A 20864-nucleotide genomic window follows, 5' to 3' on the forward strand; every position below is an offset into this window, starting at 1 on the left:
TTTTGGGGTTTTCTAAGCTATACCCCTAAGCTATTCGAGTTTCTAAGGTGTACCCATGCTTTTTAAAGTTTCTAAGTTATGCCCCTCAACTCACTACCATTAATGAATGGTACCCTCCTTGGGACTTCCATGTCACCTAAAGTTAACTATAAATTTAATAAAAAGATGATAAAAGGTAAGGAAATGGTAGGAGAAAGAAATCTTAGCCACCGCAACCCTAATAATGAAAACTGAAGCCATGAAATCACTCTCTCAAATAACTTTTAAACAACTAATAAGGATACATTTTAGTATTGATAAGAAGTTGAAGGGCACAACTTAAAAACTTGAAAAAGTATGGGTACACCGACCTTAGAAACTCGAATACCTTAGGGGTATAGCTTAGAAAAACTCTTTTTTTTTTAAAAAAAAAAAGTTGATAATATTAAAAAATACATTTTGAAAAGGTTCTAACAAGTAACAAATATTAACGAGTATGTTTTACTATATCAAATAATCACAAAATAAAGCCTGTCAAAGTAAGTTTATGAATAGTGTCAAAATTTTAAATTTGTTAATTAAAAAGGAATGGAGGAAGTATAATGCCCACAGAGAGGGGAAAAAAAAAACTGAGATTGTATAGGTTTGCTAGGCTGCTAGAGCTCCAATACTATGCCAAGATTTGTGTAAATGATTTTCCTTAACCTTGTATTGCTTAATCAGAGGTATAGAAAAAAAAAATGAAGAGGCGATCTCAATAAGTTTCAATTCATTCAACTAGCTGTTATGTTCTTTTTACCCTAAAAATTTTTAATACAAAATATTTAAGGAACAAAAATTTTCAATAAAGACGAATTAAACCATGTTCTCTCCATTTAAATGATAAAAATATTAATTAAAATAATTTTAAATTGATTAAAAAAAAAATATATATATATAATCAAACTTAGCTAGTTAGCTAAGTGATATAACAAAAAGTTCATAGGATATACAAATAGGGAATGTTGAAAAAAATTCTGAATTAATTGATTTAGACCAACTAGTGAATTGAATTTTTTGACAATGCTACTAATTAAAATCTTAGGTTAGAAATCGATCCACATCTTTCGTTCTCATCCACCATAATGCACGTGAAGTACGGAGTAATTGCCAATGTCAATGTGCTCAAATCAGATACTACTCCGTTTCTTGACTTTCTACTCACAAAAAAAAAAAAAAAAAAAAAAAAAAAAAAAAAAAAAAAAAAAAAAAAAAAAAAAAAAACTATTTAAATTATGTTTAATTATTGCAAATAATTTGAAACGGAGATTAGCAGGTGGGCCGGAGTAACTTTAATTGAGATCAAAAGTTGTTCATCCATGAATCATCCAATTCCCACAAATGCTGATCATCAATTTCCATGTCCAATAAAATGTTGAATTCATGATTATTAATTCCTTGAGAAGGATCATTATTGGTGTTATTATTGCCTGCAGCTTGATGATGATGATGATCCCCTGAGGATGAAGAACTCTCACTTGATCTCCACCTTCTATTCTCGACCCTCGATCGAGCTTGTTCCGATGAACTTGGTTGGTCATTATCAACTTGATGACCTAATACCGGTCTATTCATGGGTGGTGGTGGTGGTGGTGGTGGTGCAGCCGGCCGCCTATCGAATGCTCGTAAGCACTTTGATTTAATGTAAACTCGGCATACCGTAAACTCTCCCTTTTGCTGTATGTATCAATTGTTTGTCAATAGATAGTTATTATTTTTTCGTATATATATATAAATAAAAATGATGAGATTGCACATTACGAATGTAAGCTCGAAGATGAGCATGCAAGATAATGCATGTTTTTATGCAGAAATGTTACGTAATGATCATTATAAAATTTTTAGATAAAATGTAGGGAAAAAATCACTTTTGATCAGCATGTGTCATCTTTGGAAGAGAATGACTTATATTTTTTCCCAATTTTTTATCTTCTCAAATTCCAAAACTATACAAATATTACAATAAAAAAAAAAAAATTAAGATTGTGACTATACATTTTTGAAATAAAAAGTGAAGATTATTCTTTTTCCAAAAATAAATTACTTCTTTCGTCTCGGAATAATCACAATACTTTGATTTTTACACTATTTATATGCTAACTTTGACTATATTTTTTTTTACAAATATACAAAAACACATGTTGACATCTAAATTATTTTTGGATTAGTTTTTAAGTTTTTTTTTCATTATATTAATTTATGCTTCTGAGTATTATAGAATTATAAACATTAGTGGTCCAACTTATATATTGACTTGTATATTGGTTAAAGTATTGTGATTATTATAAATAGAGGGAATAAGGTGTATTCTATTCACCTGATTTTCACTTATCTATATTTAACTTAACTTATTTGAACTTTTTTTTTTTTTTTTTTGAGGAGCTTATCTGAACTTTATTAAAACTTATTATAGTTGTAATTTGAACTTGAAAAACCTTTATTAGAACTTATTTTTCCTGAACTTAATTTGTCTAAACATATTTTTCCTAAACTTAACTTATGTGAACCTATATTAACTTATCTGAATTTATTAGAACTGAAACAAATAAAAATAGGTGAACCGAACAACTCCTAAAGTGTAGGAGACTAATCAGATTAGTAAGTTGACAAAAGAAGCCAAAAAAATATTTGGAATCTTGGAGTAATTACAAAGGTGGGTTCTTGCTAAAAGTCGAATAAAAACAAAAACGACCCCGACCAATTTCAATCAATGGCGGATCTGTGTTGGTGCACTCGCAGCACAATATCAAAGAGACCTCTTCTTATAGAGAGGCGGTCTCTTTGATGCTGCTAACAGACTACCGCAGGTTTCCTTTTATAAAAATATCAAAGAGACCAACTATTAATGTAAGTGGTCTCTTTGATGCTGCTATTGCATTTCACATTTTGGAGTTGCTTTCTTTCTTCATTAAAGAGACCGGTTATACTTAATAACAGGTCTCTTAAGTTATCTCATTTTTTTACTTAACAATTATTAATAATTTTTACTTCTATTTATAATTTTATATCCTATATTTGTACAACCAATTTTAATATTTTTCCACAAATCTAAGTAAAAAATCATAAAGTTAATGTAATAGTTTTATATTACTATTTGTTTGTAACATGTTATTTGTAATATTTTCAACTTGTAAGATTGAATTTTTAAGTAGTACGGAGTATTTGGTTGTATTATGGATTTTTGTGTCCTATTTTAGATTGAAATCGATTTGGTGAAATATAATTTTTTTTTTATATATATATATAATTTTTGGATTGAAATTAATTATGAACAAGATTTGGAAAAATTATTTGTACTTTCACAAGTAATCAATAATTGATAGTGACTCACCAAGTCGGAAATCCTGAATCCGCCACTGATTTCAATAGAATTTCCATAATTCTATCTCGACTAACGTTCAAGTTTCGTACAAAAAAATTATGCTCGCCTTCCGGTCGTGCTGAGAGTAGGCAAATTTGTTTTTGCTTGTCTTTTCATACAACTAGACCTATAGAATTTATACTTTTAAACAATTATTTATTTTTATCTTATGATTATGATGTTGCAATTTAAAATTCAATTTATAAATTTTCACGTTTTATGTGCCATCTCCTTCAAAAATTATCTTTAATATAGGTAATTACGTACTTCGTATTAGATTAATTTATTTCATTAAAGAGGTTGATTATAATATACCAGTAATATATATTCGGACCACCATTTCAAAAGTATTACTAAAATATTCAAATTAATCTATAACAAGATCTTACACTTTTGAAAATGACCTTCATTCTATATTGTGCTTAATTTGATTAAAAAAATAAAATAACTAACAACAGTATATAAACACAAACCATCAACGATATATATTTGTCTAATGAATGTAATGATGTTAGGCTTGTTCACATTTCTAATGATTTATGAGCAATATCTTTGGGATACTTTAACATTCTATTAAACACGAGATTGGGTTGCACCCGCAAACCAAAAGAGAGAGTCAACATTAGAAGTCCAAATGAGGTTTCATCCAAAAACCATACGACAATAAGAGAAGTAACCCCTTAGCCTTAGCTTATAAAATGATTAACTTTTGACCAATGTAGGAGACTTGTATGTGATGATACTTTGGAGATCTATTTTTCAACAAATTCACTTCTATAATTTATCTCTCTAATTTTTCATTTTTTAAAATTATTTTCTAATTAATATATCAATATTTGAAGAAAAAAAATGTTCCATGCATCAGTGAAATTCTCTATTAAAAATTTTAGGCTAAGGATAGCGCCAAAAGAATAATAATGAATTATATTTAAGGATTATTATTGACATGTTTAACTTATTAAATTTACAAAATAATTAAGTACGTACTCTCTGATATTCTAGGATGACACTTAATTAATTTCAATAAAAGAAAATAAAAACTTATTGTTATTATAAAAGTTTGAAAATATATGGTGTTATATTATAATTCATTTTTGAAAAAAGTATGGTGTTATTTTCTAAAATTTTCTATAAATTATTAGGATTTGACATTACAAAAGTTATAAAATTAATAATAATAAAAATTATTATTATTATTATTATTATTATTATTATTATTATATGTATTTTAAATTATGGAAATTAATTTGAGTTGACCTTACACAAATTATTTAAATTAACGACACATCTCAAAAAAAAAAAAAAAAAAAAAAAAAAAAAAACTTGTGGAGCTAATCATGGCGTGATAAATCCCTAATGACTAATGAGAGGAATTGAAATCTAAATGACATATGCTTGTTAATTACTCCGTAGTCTTTTTTTTTTTTTTTTTTTTTTTTTTTTTTTAAAAAAAAAAAAAAAAAAAGTCTATTACAAAAAAAAAAAAAAAAAAAAAAAAAAGTCTATTATAGTTTAAAAAAAGAAATATACTTACAGATGGAACAGGATTAGTAGAAGATGAGGATTGACCATCAATGGCTATGTACTCATTCATCTTCCAGTCAGTCTTAGAGCCTGATCGACTGCGAGCTCGGCCACGGTAGAAAACCATTGTCCTCTTAATTCCTATGATTTTATTTGAGGAGTAGACGTAACTAGGAGACCCGGTGGCTTTCCAGTAACCAAGGGTGGTGAGGCGGTTCGGCCGTCCTCCATTAGCCTCTCGCTCTTGCTTTGGTATGAAGAAGAACCATTCTTGTAGCTGTGGATCATTCCTACATCGCTCCCCTGATAATTCTGCAATGCATGCAGAATAATATAATTAAGGGCTTGTTTGGCATCAGTTTTGATTTTCAGTTTCCTTTTTTTTTAAAACCAAAAACACGAAACAAGAAAAAAATGTTTCTACTTTTCTGTTGTCAGTTTTCAAAATTATCATAATTTTAATAAGTTTATATAATTTTTGATTCATTATATGACTCATATCATATACTTTTAGAAAACAAAAAAACCAAAAAACAGAAAACCACAGCAATGCCAAACGAAGATATAAATTAGGTTTTCACAAAGTTTTATGTGTGGTTGTGGCCGACTGGCCTGATCAATCGAGTAATCCATGACCAACCATGCATTGATGCATGGTTACTTATTAAAGGGTACCCCTAACCGATCGGATACCCTTGACCAGTCGGGCTTTACATATTTAAATTTTTTTAAAAAATTATTCAAAATATATAACTTATTTTACATAAAACAAGTTGTTAGGTTTTATATATACTACATCCGTTTCATATTTTTTTGAACTTTGAAATATTTTATATCTCACAGATAATATATTAAAGTTGCCAAAAAAAAAATTACAATTTTTTTAAATAGGAAAAAAATGTGTAGGGGTCATAGGTTTAACCTTAGGGGTCATAGGTTTAACCTAATGGTGTGATATTGTGTTCAATTTTGTTAAACGTTAGAAATTTAAAATTTAAGGTAGGTGGTATACGGACCATTTTTTAGAACCTTTTTATTTTTTTATTTTTTTTTTGACAAAATAGAACCATTTTAAAATGATGATTAAATTAACAATTTTTCTCGATCATAAGTTTATTAAAAAAAAAAAAAAAAAACCTTAGGCTTTGCTACTTTCTATCTATATCTCTTTTAATACAAATAAATATACATATATACCTCCAAAATTGAGTGTAATATGATATTGATGATCGATCTTTAGAAACTTTTTTTCACTTTTTTTTAGCAGAATGAAAACAATGGCTAAGAAAGGTATCTAGCCACCCCAATAAAATTGGTCCGACTCTACATTTATGTACCGGACAAAGGGAATTAATATACTACGTATATATTGTCACTTGATGAGATAGCTTACTTGCTAGCTAGCTACCTTAACATACGGTACATTTTATTTTTAGTTGTGATTATCCATTCCGTATTACTTAAAAGTTTATATTATTTCCAACTTGTTGGTATGCAATGCTCATATATGTATTATGTAACAAAAAATGTTAATGTGATTTGACTAAATCACGATTACAATGTGACTAACAATTCCAAATGATAGAACGAAGTATATAAAAACGGGAGTTAATTAAGTGACTTGAAACAAATTAAAATGTACGAAGTAAATTAAAATCGAAGGGTTGAGCTGAGATCGAAGATAACATACGTGGAAGATCCCATGGATTATAGTCGTAAATATAAACCACAGGTATAACACCATCGATATCTTGTGTTGCTCGTCCTTGAAGCTTTTGTTGAAGATAAAATGATATTAACTCTTCTTCTGTAGGATAAAATCGAAACCCTGGTGCTTCCATTGTAAAAATAATTATATATTATTTCATCAACTTCACTTTTTTTTTTTTAAATAAAAATAAACAACAAATGACCAAAATGTAAGCAAATAAAAATAGACGAAGATCAAGTGAAATAATGATGATGATAAGAATGAATAAATAATGGAACACAATCAGTCAATCAAAGGGGCAACAGAGAAGAAGTGTGGAAATTTCTTAGAAAAAAGTTATGATGTGTTAAAAAAAAATTGAATGTACTCTTAGATGACACGGTTTGTTAAAGAATAATATTCAAGCTATAGCGTGTGTAAGTAAGTACAAGATAGACTATTATTTGAATGAGAAACAGTGAGTCAAGCTTATGAAGAATTATGTTTGTGAACGTAAGATTTAGTCATTTAGATACTACTTACCGTTAAATATTACTCCGTCTCCGTAGTCGAAACTTTAAAAATATTTTATATCTCATAAAAACACCCTAACATTGCAACTAATATTTAACGGAAGTAGTATATTACACCTTTTATTTTTAAAAATAAATACTCCGTTTATTGATAAATAATTGACATATTTGACTTTTTCTCAACTTTGACCATTTTAATCTTCTAAAAAAAACAAAAATTGCATTGTCTTTTACCACCCCATAATCTTCTAAATTTTTTATTTTACCACCAAAAATGAATTAAAAAGTTGGATTTTACCATCACTCTTAAGGGATTCCATCCATAAACCGATTAATTCATCTTAAAAGGAAATTAGGGCTATTGAGTTTATAAGGTTTAGTTAGTGTAGAGAATAGTCCCTTAATTAGCGGATTGAAAACACTATGTTTGTTAAAAATGTATGTTGTATGTCAAATACCAAATTTATTTGATTTCCAAAATAAACTAATTAACAATATGCCCAATTTAATTGTTTGAATCCAAATCAAAGACCTAACATCAATAGATTGATTAAAAATTAATTCATGCATCTGTTTAAGAATGACACTCAATAAATTAAAACATAAACACGCGTCCCTCAATACCTATCCTAAAGAACATGAGGGTAAATTCAAAGAACATGGATCATTATGATCATAGAAGCTAGCTAAACAAAATAAACATGAACTCGAAATTAAAGTGCATAAGGGGTAAAAGAAAATAATATGAAGATTATAAATCCCAAAATAACATAGGGTTAAAGCAAATGAACAAGAACCCAAAAGAACATATACTATGTATTCATGTAACATGAACATAATATTTAGACCCAAAAAAACAATTTTTAAACCCGCATAGCTACCTTTAAGAACATAATTTGTAATTAATTAAAGAGCAAGTTGATCAATCTCAAAGAGCATGTTCAATTCCAATTTTCTTAAAAAGAATATAGATCAGAGTATGAAGTACGTACAGATGATGAAAAAAGAGCATATATCATAATCCGATAAACATAATCTTCAACCTCATAAAATACACAAAATACAAACACTAGAAATTAATGAGAAAATACAAGGTTTTTTTTTTTTTTTTTTTTTTTTTTTTTTTTTTTTTGACAAGAATGAGAAAATACAAGTTTATCAATATGATAAACAAAATTTGTTTATCAAATGGAAAAATTGTAAATAAATCAACAACTTCTTAGAAAATATGGATCCCACTGTTATTGATATATTTTTGAAAATGCCATGATGACAAGGCATTTATGTTGTCTTATTTACCATTTTGCCATTTGATAAACAAATTTTGTTTATCAAATTGATTAACTGGAGCTTTCTCTTAATGAATCAAATCTAGAAATTTATTTTCTTTCACTGATGAATTTGTCAATTTCGTCTCTCTATTACTAGATTTATTGGAATGACAAAATTGACTTCACAATTGTTTTGAAATTCATAGTTGGTATATTAGTTTCTAAACTGATAAATTTTCTCTCCCTACTACAAACCCTAAAATTGCATTTTCTCTCTAAAATTACAAAAATATATACATGCTACCATACAATTTAAAGTCCGAAACCTTTTTTTATGAAATTTGAATCTCATTTTTGTGTATGTGTTTTTTATTTATTTATTTTGCCAATAAAAACAAGGGAATATCTTAATTGAATATGGTTGAATTGACTAAGTAATTAACCCACGCCAAACAAAATTCAAAAGACTAGTTTTGTTTTGTTTTTTTTGTTTTTTTTTTTATATAAATAAATTCAAAAGACTCAATTTTTTTTTTTTTTTTTTTTTTTTTTTTTTTTTTTTTTGGTGCAAATGAGGGGCTAGACCCCGAGAGAAAAAATAAAAAAAAAACAAAAATTAAGGTGGGATGAAACGCGGCATAGCCACACCCACTACATCATCATGTAAAATTCTCCCTAAAGCTAAAGGGGGGACTTGAATCAACTCTATATTGTTGTTCTGAACGACTCCTTGGTTTGCTAACCAGTCTGCAGCTCTATTTGCTTCCCTATAGATGTGATGAACCTCGACTTGCCAATTTGATTCCTCTAGCAGCTTCTTACACCTCGAAATGATGTGAACAGCTTCTCCTACATACGCCTGATCATTCCTCAATACTAGCACTATTGCATGACTATCCATTTGTACTTGTAATTTACTTGGGCCTAATCTGGCAGCTAGCTCCAGCCCATATTCTAACGCTCTTGCTTCAGCAACAAAAGCATTACAAGACCCCAACTTCAGTGAGTAAGCATACATAAACTTACCAGTGCTATCCCTGATTAGTCCTCCTCCCCCTGCAGGGCCAGGAGAACCCCTCGCTGCACCATCCGTATTTAGAACCAGCCAGCCAAAAGGTGGTGCTAACCATCTCACATTTGCCTCGACCCTTTGTCTCCTGCTTGGATTCGAACTTTGATCAAGGTCACCCAAAGATTTCCAAGTTTCCTCAAATTTTGCTAGGAGAAAAAGCCTTATATCAATGGGATTGTCATCTCCTTTACCATACACTACATTATTTTGCCACCTCCAAATCCACCAAATAGCAATAGCAAAATACGTTGGCCAGCTCTCGTGAGTTAAGTGTAACACCCCAATAATTCTCTCTTAAAAACCTGTGAGAAACCTGTATCTAACCTAAACAATTTCAAGAGAATTACTGGTGTGCTACCGCCACGTGTTCAAACGTTAAGGCTATCTCAGAATTTAGCAGCGGAAAACCAAAACAGTTTTAAATAAACCTCAAAACAAAGGAATTAAATCAAAATAAGTATTACAAGTTGGAACCATTAAGGCCCTTATTCAAAACCCAATAAAAGTAGTAAATGTTTAAATTCAGAGTCCTAATAACTTCAAATTCAAAGAATTAGCGTCATCTAAAAACAAATTAAATTAAATTCAAGCTTTGCAAAATAAATAATATGGAAACAACCAACTCTCTACTTAAGATCCCACAACCCTGATGAATGCTGCATGTGTAAGAACCTGTGGTTATTCTGCTCCCCAATATTACAAGTGTAAAAATTGGATCGTCACAGGGTCATTGAAAGGCGAAGGCCATGACCAAAGAAAGACACACACAAAAGCACGCAGTCAGCAAAGCTGAGTACATACAAGCTGCGAAAACGAATTGAGAAAATACCTAACATGCTACTAATATTCAAGCACAAGCACCATTAAATATAGACTCAATTCACGACTCGATTCACAAATTAATTAAGACCTCACTATTTAATATTAACTGACTCGTTTATTTATTTCATTGGATTTAGCAATAGACAAGGTTGTCCAACCCATGTCCCATTTGGGACATCAATAAAGAAAAACCCCATGCCTCCTTTCGGAAACATCAATAAACATCCAACGACCACGGGCGCGACTCCGTGACCGTAGTTAGTATGAGATCTCACCTAACTCCTAGTTTTAGAAAAATAATATTTGAAAGAAGAGACTCGTAGATCAGACGGCCTCGAGAAAAGTACACGGCTAATACCCCATGTACCCCAACCCCTGATTGTCATTACTCCAGAAGTGCACCAATCCAGAGTTTTATTGCTCATCCATCTTGCGCTTTACGTGATTTACAGGTTTAAACTTGGTGATGACTCATATGCATAACTATACAATCAAGTAAAACAACTTTTCAATTTCAATTCTTGATTTATTAGTGGTAAGCAACATTTATTATTTATTCCATTACTACCTCGGTGTATAAACACCTTGAGTGCATAAGGCACCCCAAAAACTTAACCTCGTCTTACAAGACTTGAATTTCTCCTTTACTCATCCTGTTTACATAATCCTGAACGAGTAATAATTTGATCTTTACACCAAACACATACCTTTGCCTTTAAGCGCACATTGCATAAATAAAGCACAAATAATACATGCATCTTAAACTAGTGCACATCATTTGAAATTCACAATGTATAACCAGACAATTTAACCCAGTCAATCCTATACATGATACTAAGTTCTCGATCCGTCCTTAAACATGCACCTACTAGCAAGGTTTCGTATCTTGTACGTACCTTGTGTAAACAATCCGGTTGGCCACTTTAAAACTAGAAGTCGCCTTCTACAAAGTCCTCTCCTAAACCAAACAATTAGGAAAAGAAATCAATACCAAAGCAATTAAAATTACAGCAATACTAAACTACTTTAAAACCTCTTAAATTACCAAAACAAAGTCTTTAGATTGTCCCCAAAAATCAAAGTTAGTAATATAACATCCCAACTTTAAGTTTACATGTTAGAATTATGAAAATATAGTGTTTTGTATCAAATTACAGCAACTTTGAAATAGGTAATTAAATCTGGAATTTTGTTTTAAATATATAAAATAACCCCATAAGCATAATTGTTTGAAATAATCATTATATAGCAAGTTAGTGTGTTAAAAACCCAAGAATATATCAATTCAATGTAATTAGAGGCTTCAAAATAAAAGGTATAAAATCTGAAAATTTTTATTAAGATTAGAATATAAAGTTCAAAGGTTTTTCAATCACAAAATACCCACAATAAATATTTTATAGGTTTAGAAGCATAAGAACATGAAATTAACACTACTAATCCATAAAAATTGAAACTTTATAAATCTGAAAATTAATATACAACCAAAATAATCATATTTTGACATACTTTGAACATAGAATGATTAAGTAATTTGCTTAGTACGTTATCAAGCCTTTAAAACATGAAAAATCAACACTTTAAACCCTAAATTTATACATAACCAAATCTGAAAATTAACATAATAATTTAAACATACAAAACCCATAAATTTATAATCTTTTGTAATTTATACATACTATTAAAGTCTAATAACAATAATTTCATAATTGAAAACAAATAAAAATTGAAGCTTTAATTAAAAATAACAAGAATAAGAGAAGGAGAAATAAGGGAAAAGAGAGGGGGAGGAAGCAAACTGCAGGGGCGGCAGCGGTGGTGCTGGGCGGCGCGGCAGGGCGGTGGTGCTGGACGGCAGCAGGTTTTTTTTTTTTTTTTTTCTTTTTCTTCTCTTCGTGAAAACAGTAGGAAAGGAGGAGAAAAAAAATATGAAGGCTTTTCCCTTTTTTTTTTTTTACGTGAGAAGGAGGAGGAAAGTGAGGGTTTTTGAGGGTTTTAATAGGGCTTTGGGTTTTCTAATTAGAGTAGGAGTAGTATTTGGGTTTTGGGCTATGTTAGAATTACTTATAAATTAATAAAAATACACTAGTTTATTTTAAATCCTTTCATAAAAATAATTTATTTAATGAAATTGCCATAAATATAATTGTAAGAATAATATATAAATAAATTATAATTAATTAAAATATGGGGGATTACATTAAGTCACTATGATCTTGCACTTTTATATTCCTCACAATCCATTGTTTCAATGACCTCGATCGAAAGTTACTCGCATTTGCTGGTCCCCCCACCTTTCTCCAAACCTCCCTAGCTGCTTTACAATCCCGTAACATATGTAGCATTGTCTCATCATGCTCTAGACAATTCTTGCATTTTGGGTCCTCCGTCAAATTCCTCTTAAAACGGTTAACATTTGTCATTAGTCTATCGTGCAAAATCAGCCAAAGTAGGACTCTAATTCTTTGCTGCACTCTGATTTTCCAAATTAATTCCCAGCTACCATCAATTTGATCAGGTTGCTCATTACGGATAATACTAAGGGCAGATTTAATTGAGAATCTCCCTTTAGAGCCACCCCCCCAATATAATAGGTCTCCCACTGAATCTTCATTCTTCAGATTGTGAGCAGCTATTTCTTGAAGAATGTTTCCAGGAAGGAGATCACCAAATAAATTCCATCTCCATCCAGTAACAGCATCCCATAATTCTTCAACAGTTGCACCGTCAATCTCTTGAGGGATAGGGGTCGTGGCTAGCTCTCTAAGGGTGGAAGAGGTAGCCCACTTATGGTCCCAAAACAGAGTGTGTCTTCCATCACCAATGGCAACACGAGTTCCCGTACACAAGACTCTAGCATTTTCGGTTATACCACGCCACACATTCGACATATTTGACTTAGGTTCAAACATATCTACATCACACCGTCCTTTGTAGTATTTTGTACGAAGAACACTAGACCACAAGGAGTTAGGTTCCGTTAGAACTCGCCATCCCAATTTTGTGAGGAAAGCAGCATTGGCATCTCTCGCTGATCTCATTCCCAATCCCCCTTGCTGTTTTGGAAGCTGAAGCGTTTCCCAGGATATCAAGTGAATTCTTCTTTTTTCTTCATTCCCACCCCAAACAAACCTTCTCGTCTTTTTATCCAACTCCTCATAGATGGTTCTTGGGATTTTAGCCGTTTGCATTGCGTATGTGCTTATAGACTCAATAGAGGATTTAGCTAGAGTGATCCTTCCAGCAAGTGAAATGTATTTTGACTTCCACCCCGCAAGTCGTCTATCCACCTTGTCACACAAGTAAGCAAAAGTGTTTTTAGTCACTCTGCTTGACAAAGTGGGCATACCCATATAGTTCCCCAAATCATCAGTCATATCCATGCGTAACGCATTTGCAATGGCAGCCTTCGAACTTTGCTCCATGTTCTGAGAAAAAAAGACTCTAGACTTGGCGTGGCTAACCTTTTGGCCAAAAGCTGCACAAAAGGTGTTTAGACATCCCTGAATAATCATTGCTTGATCAATATTTGCCTCCGCAAATAAAATTATGTCATCCGCGAAGCACAAATTTGATAGCTTTGGTCCATTCCTGCTTGCTCTAATAGGCTGCCATTTATTATTGATAATAGACTCTTCAATAACTTGGTTTAACCGTTCCATACATAGGACAAAGAGGTAAGGTGATAGAGGGTCACCTTGCCTAATTCCTCTACCCGGGCTAAAAGCATGAGTTGGTTCCCCATTCCAAAGCACTTTCATCGAAGACGTTGAAATGCACTCCATAATAACTTCAATAATTACTGGAGGGAAACGAATCTCAAGGAGTGTATCGTGTATAAACTCCCAACGCAGCCTATCGTACGCCTTCTCGAAGTCAATTTTAATAGCCATTAAACCCCTTGCTCCTTGTTTGTTTTTCATTGTGTGAAGCACCTCTTGTACAATTACTATGTTATCTGTAATTTGCCTCCCCGGGACGAAACTTGTTTGAGTACATGACGTCAAGTGAGGCATCATTGGTTTAATTCTATTAACAATAGTTTTTGTAATTACTTTATATATGACATTGCAAAGGCTAATAGGCCGGAATTGCGAAGCTAATTCCGGAGACTCGACTTTCGGTATAAGTACCAAAAAAGTATCATTCAGATGTTCAGGAAGACCCTTTCCTGCCAAAGATTTCAGTACTACTTCATAAACATTGTTTGCCACTAAGTCCCAATGCTTTTGGAAGAAGAGCACTTGGAAACCGTCAGGTCCCGGGGCTTTGAGTGCCCCCATTTCATTCAAAGCTTTATCAACTTCACACCTTGTGAATGGTCTTAATAAATTATTCCAGTCACGAGAGGTGAACTCAGGAAATATATCAGTTGGCAGGGATCCTTGTTCCAACTCCCCTTCTGCCGAAAATAAGTCTTGAAAATATTTAACGATTACTTCTTGCACTCGGTTTTTATCATGAATCCAATCACTCTACGGTTCTTCTTTAATGGCACTAATTTTGTTCCTCCACCTCCTTGAAATCATGCTCAAGTGGAAAAAAGTAGTATTTCTATCTCCATCTTGAATCCACTCCACCCGGGATTTTTGGTACCAAAGAAGTTCTTCTTGCTCTAGCACTTCATCCAGTTCTTTCCTTAACTTTGCTTCCAATTTAATCGTGTCTCTAGACTTTTGTTGTGCCAAACATTTCTGTACACCCCCAATACGCGCAAGAAGGATCCTCTTCTTTCTAAAAATATTATGGAATATTTTTTTATTCCAATCTTGGAGATCATTGGCTATTTTTTCTAGGTGAGGGATCAACGGTGCATTCTTATCCCACTTTTCCTCAATAAAGCTCCGAAAATTTTCATGGGTCAACCATGCGGCTTGGAATTTAAAAGGTTTATTAACATTTGAAATCGGGGCAAAGCCATTAGGAGCAATTAAAACCGGGCAATGGTCTGATCCTATAGCTGGGAGGTTTTTTGAAGCAGCATTAGCAAACTGTAGACTCCAGTCCCCATTACAAAAAGCACGATCCAGTCTTGCACTTGTGTATGTGTGAATATTTTTCCCTCTTGACCACGTATGAGCTGGGCCTCTAAACTCAATCTCTAAGAGTCCAATGTCTTGAACCCATTCATTAAATAAAGTTGCCCGACGATGGGTTTCAGAAGAGCTAGAGCTTCTCTCCCACGAGAACCTCGTTTCATTAAAATCCCCCGCAACTAACCACGGTTTATTATTAGTATTTGCAAAATCCTTCAGTTCTTGCCAAAGCTCATTTCTTTTTGTAGGTTCTAGGCTAGCATATACTGCCGTGAAATACCATGGAGTCGCTCCTACCCTTTTGATATCCATCGTTATGTATTGCCTGTGTTTAATAATCGGTTCAACCGTAACAAGTTCCGGTCTCCAATAAATCCAAATAACCCCACTGAAACCTTGGGCATCTACTCTAGTATGTCCTGCATACCCCAAAATATTTGCAATTTTTATTGCTTGTTGTCCACCCATATGAGTTTCAACTAGAGCGACAACATTAAGTTTATTAACTCGAATTACTTCCTTTAGAATTGAAATAAATTCTTTACTTCCCGCCCCTTTTACGTTCCAGACCATACAAGTTATAGGCGAGCAATTCGGGGCTAAATTTGGTATACTATCCTCCATAGAAATAGGTATTTGAGGTAGAGAACTTACATAAGCTTCTCGAAGTAACTTCAAGATTCTGTTGACTTCATTGGGAATTCTTAGAGTTACCACTAACTCCATCGGCTCCGGGACTGGTTCCACCCATGTCTCGATGTTGACTTCCATCACATGGATCAGGGGGTTTAAGATGCCCATGTACGGGTCCTCCATTGTCTGACCAACACATAGGGTCTTCTCCGGTGGCATCAACAGTTTGATCACATTCGGAATTGTCATTTGGTGTTGTCTTTATGTTCACTGGAATAGAAACCTCTTGAGTTGCTTCTTTATGGATTGAATTCTCAAGTGTGCTGCTAAAAGGTTGCTGATTTTCTTTCCCTTGGTAAGAGCGTTTTTGAGAGTCTTTTTCACTTACATCTATATTGACTATAGGCTGTAAAGGGGCATTAAGGACTTCTTTTTGCTTGAAAATATTTTGCGTATCTTTTTTTTTCTTTTTTTACTATCATTATTATTGGCAGTTTTTTTTCTTTTCCTTATCTTTTCCAACAGCAAAAGGGATATTTTTTTGAATTATATCAAGGGGATTCTGAGAATTATCTCCAAGATTAATAGTTGCCATATATCCAGATTGGTCTTTGGAAAGGCTATCTTTTGCTTCCTTAACAAACCCCCCCGACTCCTTTGTGATATCAATCTCTTCCAAGGTTTTTGCTAACTCCCTATCTTTTAGAATAAAATCTTCATTAATTTCCTGGTTTAAAGCTTCAAAACGGGACCCGCCACTTTCCTTTCCAGTTAGTTGACGTTGACTTTGTTCTCTTTGACTTCCAGTACCACTCTTACCCCCTGTGTGCCCTGTTTTTTCCGGCCTTGGATTTTTCTTCCGGCCAGGTTTTTTAACCAAAATCCAGTCCCCATATTCATCCTTTTCTTTAGGTCGGATTACAGGGATTGGTTTATTCTACATTACAGTATCTAACTCCTTGTTAATGCTATCAATGACCATATCCCCAGCTTGATTGGTTGAGGCACATTGATCCTCAGAGTGTCCCAATTTACCACATTTGTAACAGACCATCTTAATTCCTTCATATTGAATTCTCCATATCTTCCCTTTTAGCCAGAATTTTGCTAACAGTGGTTTTGACAAGTCAATTTCCACACTTAACCGTGTGATTTGTCCTCTTTCGGCATAGGCTGTAAATTTATCAACTCTAACAACCTTGCCAATTTTTGTACCAATTTTCCTCAAAAATTCCTTATCAAAGTACTCAACAGATAGATTTGGAATTCGAACCCATACAGTAAGAACATTTAATGAAGCCTCTTCAGGAATAAAATTTGGCATCCATTTTCTAATGGTTAAGTACTTGTCATCAATCAACCATGGTCCTTGTGTTAACACGTAATTATAATCATCTGCATTTGTGAATCTTGCAATAAAATACTTACATCCAATATCCGTCAGACTCAGGTCACCCTTCAGTTGCCACTTCTTCTTTAATCTCTTCATTAATCCCATATAACCCAAGCTACCATCAAACATTCGAATGATTAGAGTGTTCCTCCAAGGTTTCCGCATAGCCTTCTTTTCTTCCTTTGTAAGAAGGATGATAGGGAATCTATCATTATCCTCAACACCCTCCGGCGCTTCATCATCATCCGAGACTTCGTCTTCCTCATCCAAACCTAACTGGATGGAATTTCCATTTTGGTTTGCCAATTGAGTGTCTCTTAACAAGTCTCTAAAGGACTTCTGGTTTGCAGCCAAACCACTCTGATGAGGAGGTTGAAACCGTCCAATTGTCTCCGTTGTAGGGGGGTAATACCTTGAATTTCCCCCTCATTCTCAAACTCCATGATTTGGTCAGAATTCGAAGGATCCTTCCCAAAAATCAAATGATTGATTTTTCTTTTAGGTTTTTTATTTGATCTGACCAATTGGTCTATCATTTCAGGAGGATTTGGGGGAGTTGAGTGGGGGTTTTCCCTCACAAGAATTGGCTTCGAGAAGAGGATTTTTTCCATCATCGAGAAGTGGGGGTTATAATTGAGAAGATATGATACTAGTGAAACTTTTCACAAGATAAATGTGTCATGCCATAATATTTGAATAATACTCCGTATATATCAAAAAAAAGATTTTAGTAAACAAAATTAAATACGATAGCTCTTGTTATTTATTAATACTCCGTATATCAAAAGATTTTATTATTTATTCATTTATCACCACGAAAATTATCATATACGATGTACTTATGAATAGATTTTAGTAAACAAAATTAAATACCCTCTAGTTTAATGTATGTGTAATTCACTAATCTGTATTATCCACATCCCCTTTGCATTTGCACTCGTAACCATAGCTCTTGTATGACCTTAATCCGCCAAAGGCCCAAAGAGGTGTTGAGTATTGTACTATTTTTTTTTAATAAGAAAAAAAATAATTTCATTAATAAAAAAATAATCAAAAAGTACTTACAAACAATTTCTAAGAAATTAAAATTCCAATGAACACAAATACAAATCACCGGTAATTACTTTTATAAAAACACCTAATTTAATTTAATGGCCTAACCCTTTTAAAGATTCAACTTGAATTAAGTTGAAACTAACACAACAAATTAACAGTGCACCTAGCCTCATATAATCTAAATTAAATGAACACTACTAGACACTTAGACAGTAGACATCATATCATTAGCACCATTATGAAAAGATGTACTCCTGCCTAACTTATAGAAGCATTATAATTTCTAAAAAAAAAAAAGCATTATAAGGACCCGTTCTAATAGACTGAAATCAGCTGAAATGAACTGAAATGAAATGAATATTTTATAAGAGAAGGAAATTAGGAACTGAACTTAACTGAACTGAGCTGAACTGAACTAAAAGGAAAATACACGTATGAGAACAGACCCTAAGGCTAAGGCTAAGACTCCTAAAATTCCAACTAAAAGAACAAATAATGTGACCAAATCAAATCATGAATGCACAATTAAAGATAAATAAATCCACATCCTTTTTTATTTGCACCATAATGTTATATTGTCTTTAATTTATCAATTTTTGTTTAGGTAGAGTACAATTGATGAAAGACAAAATTATTAGTGAGAGCATACTTTGATCCCTCGTTTTTTTTTTTTTTTGGATTTTTTTTGAAAAACTACATTTTATATACAACTTTTTGTGAAAAACTACCTTTTAAAAAAATTGTTGTAAATGACTACCTCTTTTTTAAAAAATGTTGTAAGGGACTACCACTTGCCGAAATCTGGCCGTTGACTCCCTTTTCCGGCGTTGACCACCCACGTGCCGGTCACATGATCTTAATTTTTTTTTCTATGCATGCGCCACCAGCATTGCCGCCATCTTCACCACCGCCCCACCTCCACAACACCTCAATCCACCTCAAAACTCCCTTACAATCGCCCACATGCATCCCAAAACCAACCCCACCACACTTGAAACCGCCTCCACCCCATCGAATCCAACACAAGCCCTCAATCGCTCCGGAATTCCGCGACCCTCAAGCAACAACATCATAACTTCCTCAATTGAGGAAAGGAAAGGAAGGCAGATCTGGTTTTTGAGGGGGTCGAAGGAGGGTGGGCGGGATTTCGAGGGTTTTTGATGCGTGGGATGAAATTTGACTGAAAATTGATAATTTATTTGAGGGGTTGGTCGGAAATCAAGAATCGAGGGAAAGGGGAAGGGTTTCAAGGTGTTCGGGGGAATGATGAGCAATAAATTAAAGGGCGTGGAAAGGAAAGGGATGCCGGATTCAATGGAAGTGGGGCAGGGAGTGGTCGTAAATTGATAATTTGTTTGAGGCTAGGGCTGCAAGAAGGGGTGTAGACACCCATTTGTGTCTCCCCGAAACCAAACCCAGTGATGAGTACCTTTCATGTCGAATCATAATCGAATGAAGTGAAAGTGTGGAAAGTTTAGTGTTTTCTTTTCTCTTCTCTCTGTTTTTGAAAACCTATTATAAGAAAACATCCAATCCAGTTTGGTTGGTCCATGATATGGGTCCAATAATAGTGTGGTTAGATAGGGCTTGAAAAGAGCTTTCCAACGATATATTATGAGCCCAATTCCGATGAATATTGAGGAAGTTATGGCCAAATTTCTGAACTGGGCCCGGTTTGAGCCTCATATGCGGCCCAATGATCTAGAGGAGGGCCTAATATAGATTTATCATTTCTAATGCAATTAGGAATGGTTTTAGTCCTCTAGATTCTTCTAGAAGGTTCTTTTCATTCCTAATTCAATTAGCATTGATAAATTGACTTTTGTTGACTTTTTAGAGTTTTAATCAGAATAAAAGAATGTTTTGAGGAAAATACGATTTTATCCTCCTGTACGGTTAAATTCTATCTGATTTTAGAAAACGCGTCAAAAACAGGATTAACGCCTAACGCCAGACATTAGCGCCTGGCGCTAAGCCTGGCGCCTGTTAGCGCCAGGCGCTAATTGCCAGCGTCGGCGCTAATCAGGTTTTATTCGCGTCAGAACTCTGTTTTGATTTTTTATCTTTTTGGCTGATTTTCTCTACAAATAGCTTCCTAAAAACTCCGTTTTCATTCATCAATTCTCACCAATTTTCACCAACTCTCATCAAGAATCTCTTGATTATTCTTTCTCTCTTTTCTAAACTAGCCTTTTCTCAAATACAAAATTCCGCATTCGCAAGACTTAGATACACCTAGCCATATTCGAAGTTGTCTTCGCCCTAGACGTGAAAGGTTTTAATTTCTGAGGGTTTGGTCCCAAATCTTTATTTCAATTATTTAATTTAATTATTTTTTATTATTTTCCTTGAAGTTACTAACTCGTGTATTTTGTTATTAGGAAGAGGTACAAGGCATCCAAGTAAGTGCTTTAATTGATTTATTGTTATTATGATGTAGAAATCATGTCTAGAT

At 33.1% G+C, this 20864-nt stretch overlaps 2 protein-coding genes across 2 annotated transcripts; both read right to left on the bottom strand.

Annotated features, from left to right (window-relative positions):
* Nucleotides 1-809: 809 nt before the first annotated feature.
* Nucleotides 810-6744, bottom strand: LOC145610812 (NAC domain-containing protein 90-like). The gene is made up of 3 exons (XM_081666102.1): nucleotides 6594-6744; nucleotides 4914-5215; nucleotides 810-1695 (listed from the first exon to the last, which is right to left on the bottom strand). The coding sequence occupies exons 1-3, from the start codon at nucleotides 6742-6744 to the stop codon at nucleotides 1321-1323; spliced, it is 828 nt and encodes a 275-aa protein (XP_081522228.1). The 3' UTR covers nucleotides 810-1320.
* Nucleotides 6745-14766: 8022 nt separating this feature from the next.
* On the bottom strand, nucleotides 14767-15951 carry LOC145624751 (uncharacterized). Its single transcript, XM_081677844.1, has one exon. The coding sequence runs from the start codon at nucleotides 15949-15951 to the stop codon at nucleotides 14767-14769; it is 1185 nt and encodes a 394-aa protein (XP_081533970.1).
* Nucleotides 15952-20864: the final 4913 nt, after the last annotated feature.

The sequence above is a fragment of the Chenopodium album genome, chromosome 3 (genome assembly GCF_948465745.1).
Source record: "Chenopodium album chromosome 3, dcCheAlbu1.1, whole genome shotgun sequence".
NCBI lineage: Eukaryota > Viridiplantae > Streptophyta > Magnoliopsida > Caryophyllales > Amaranthaceae > Chenopodium > Chenopodium album.

Excerpts from the sequence above, each read along its gene's own strand:
- LOC145624751 (XM_081677844.1), bottom strand. The coding sequence starts at position 15,951 with ATGGAGGATAGTATACCAAATTTAGCCCCGAATTGCTCGCCTATAACT.
- LOC145610812 (XM_081666102.1), bottom strand. The coding sequence starts at position 6,744 with ATGGAAGCACCAGGGTTTCGATTTTATCCTACAGAAGAAGAGTTAATA. Across the intron at positions 5,216-6,593 it reads TAATCCATGGGATCTTCCAC|AATTATCAGGGGAGCGATGT; the intron begins GTATGTTATCTT and ends CATGCATTGCAG. Across the intron at positions 1,696-4,913 it reads CTACTAATCCTGTTCCATCT|CAAAAGGGAGAGTTTACGGT; the intron begins GTAAGTATATTT and ends TGATACATACAG.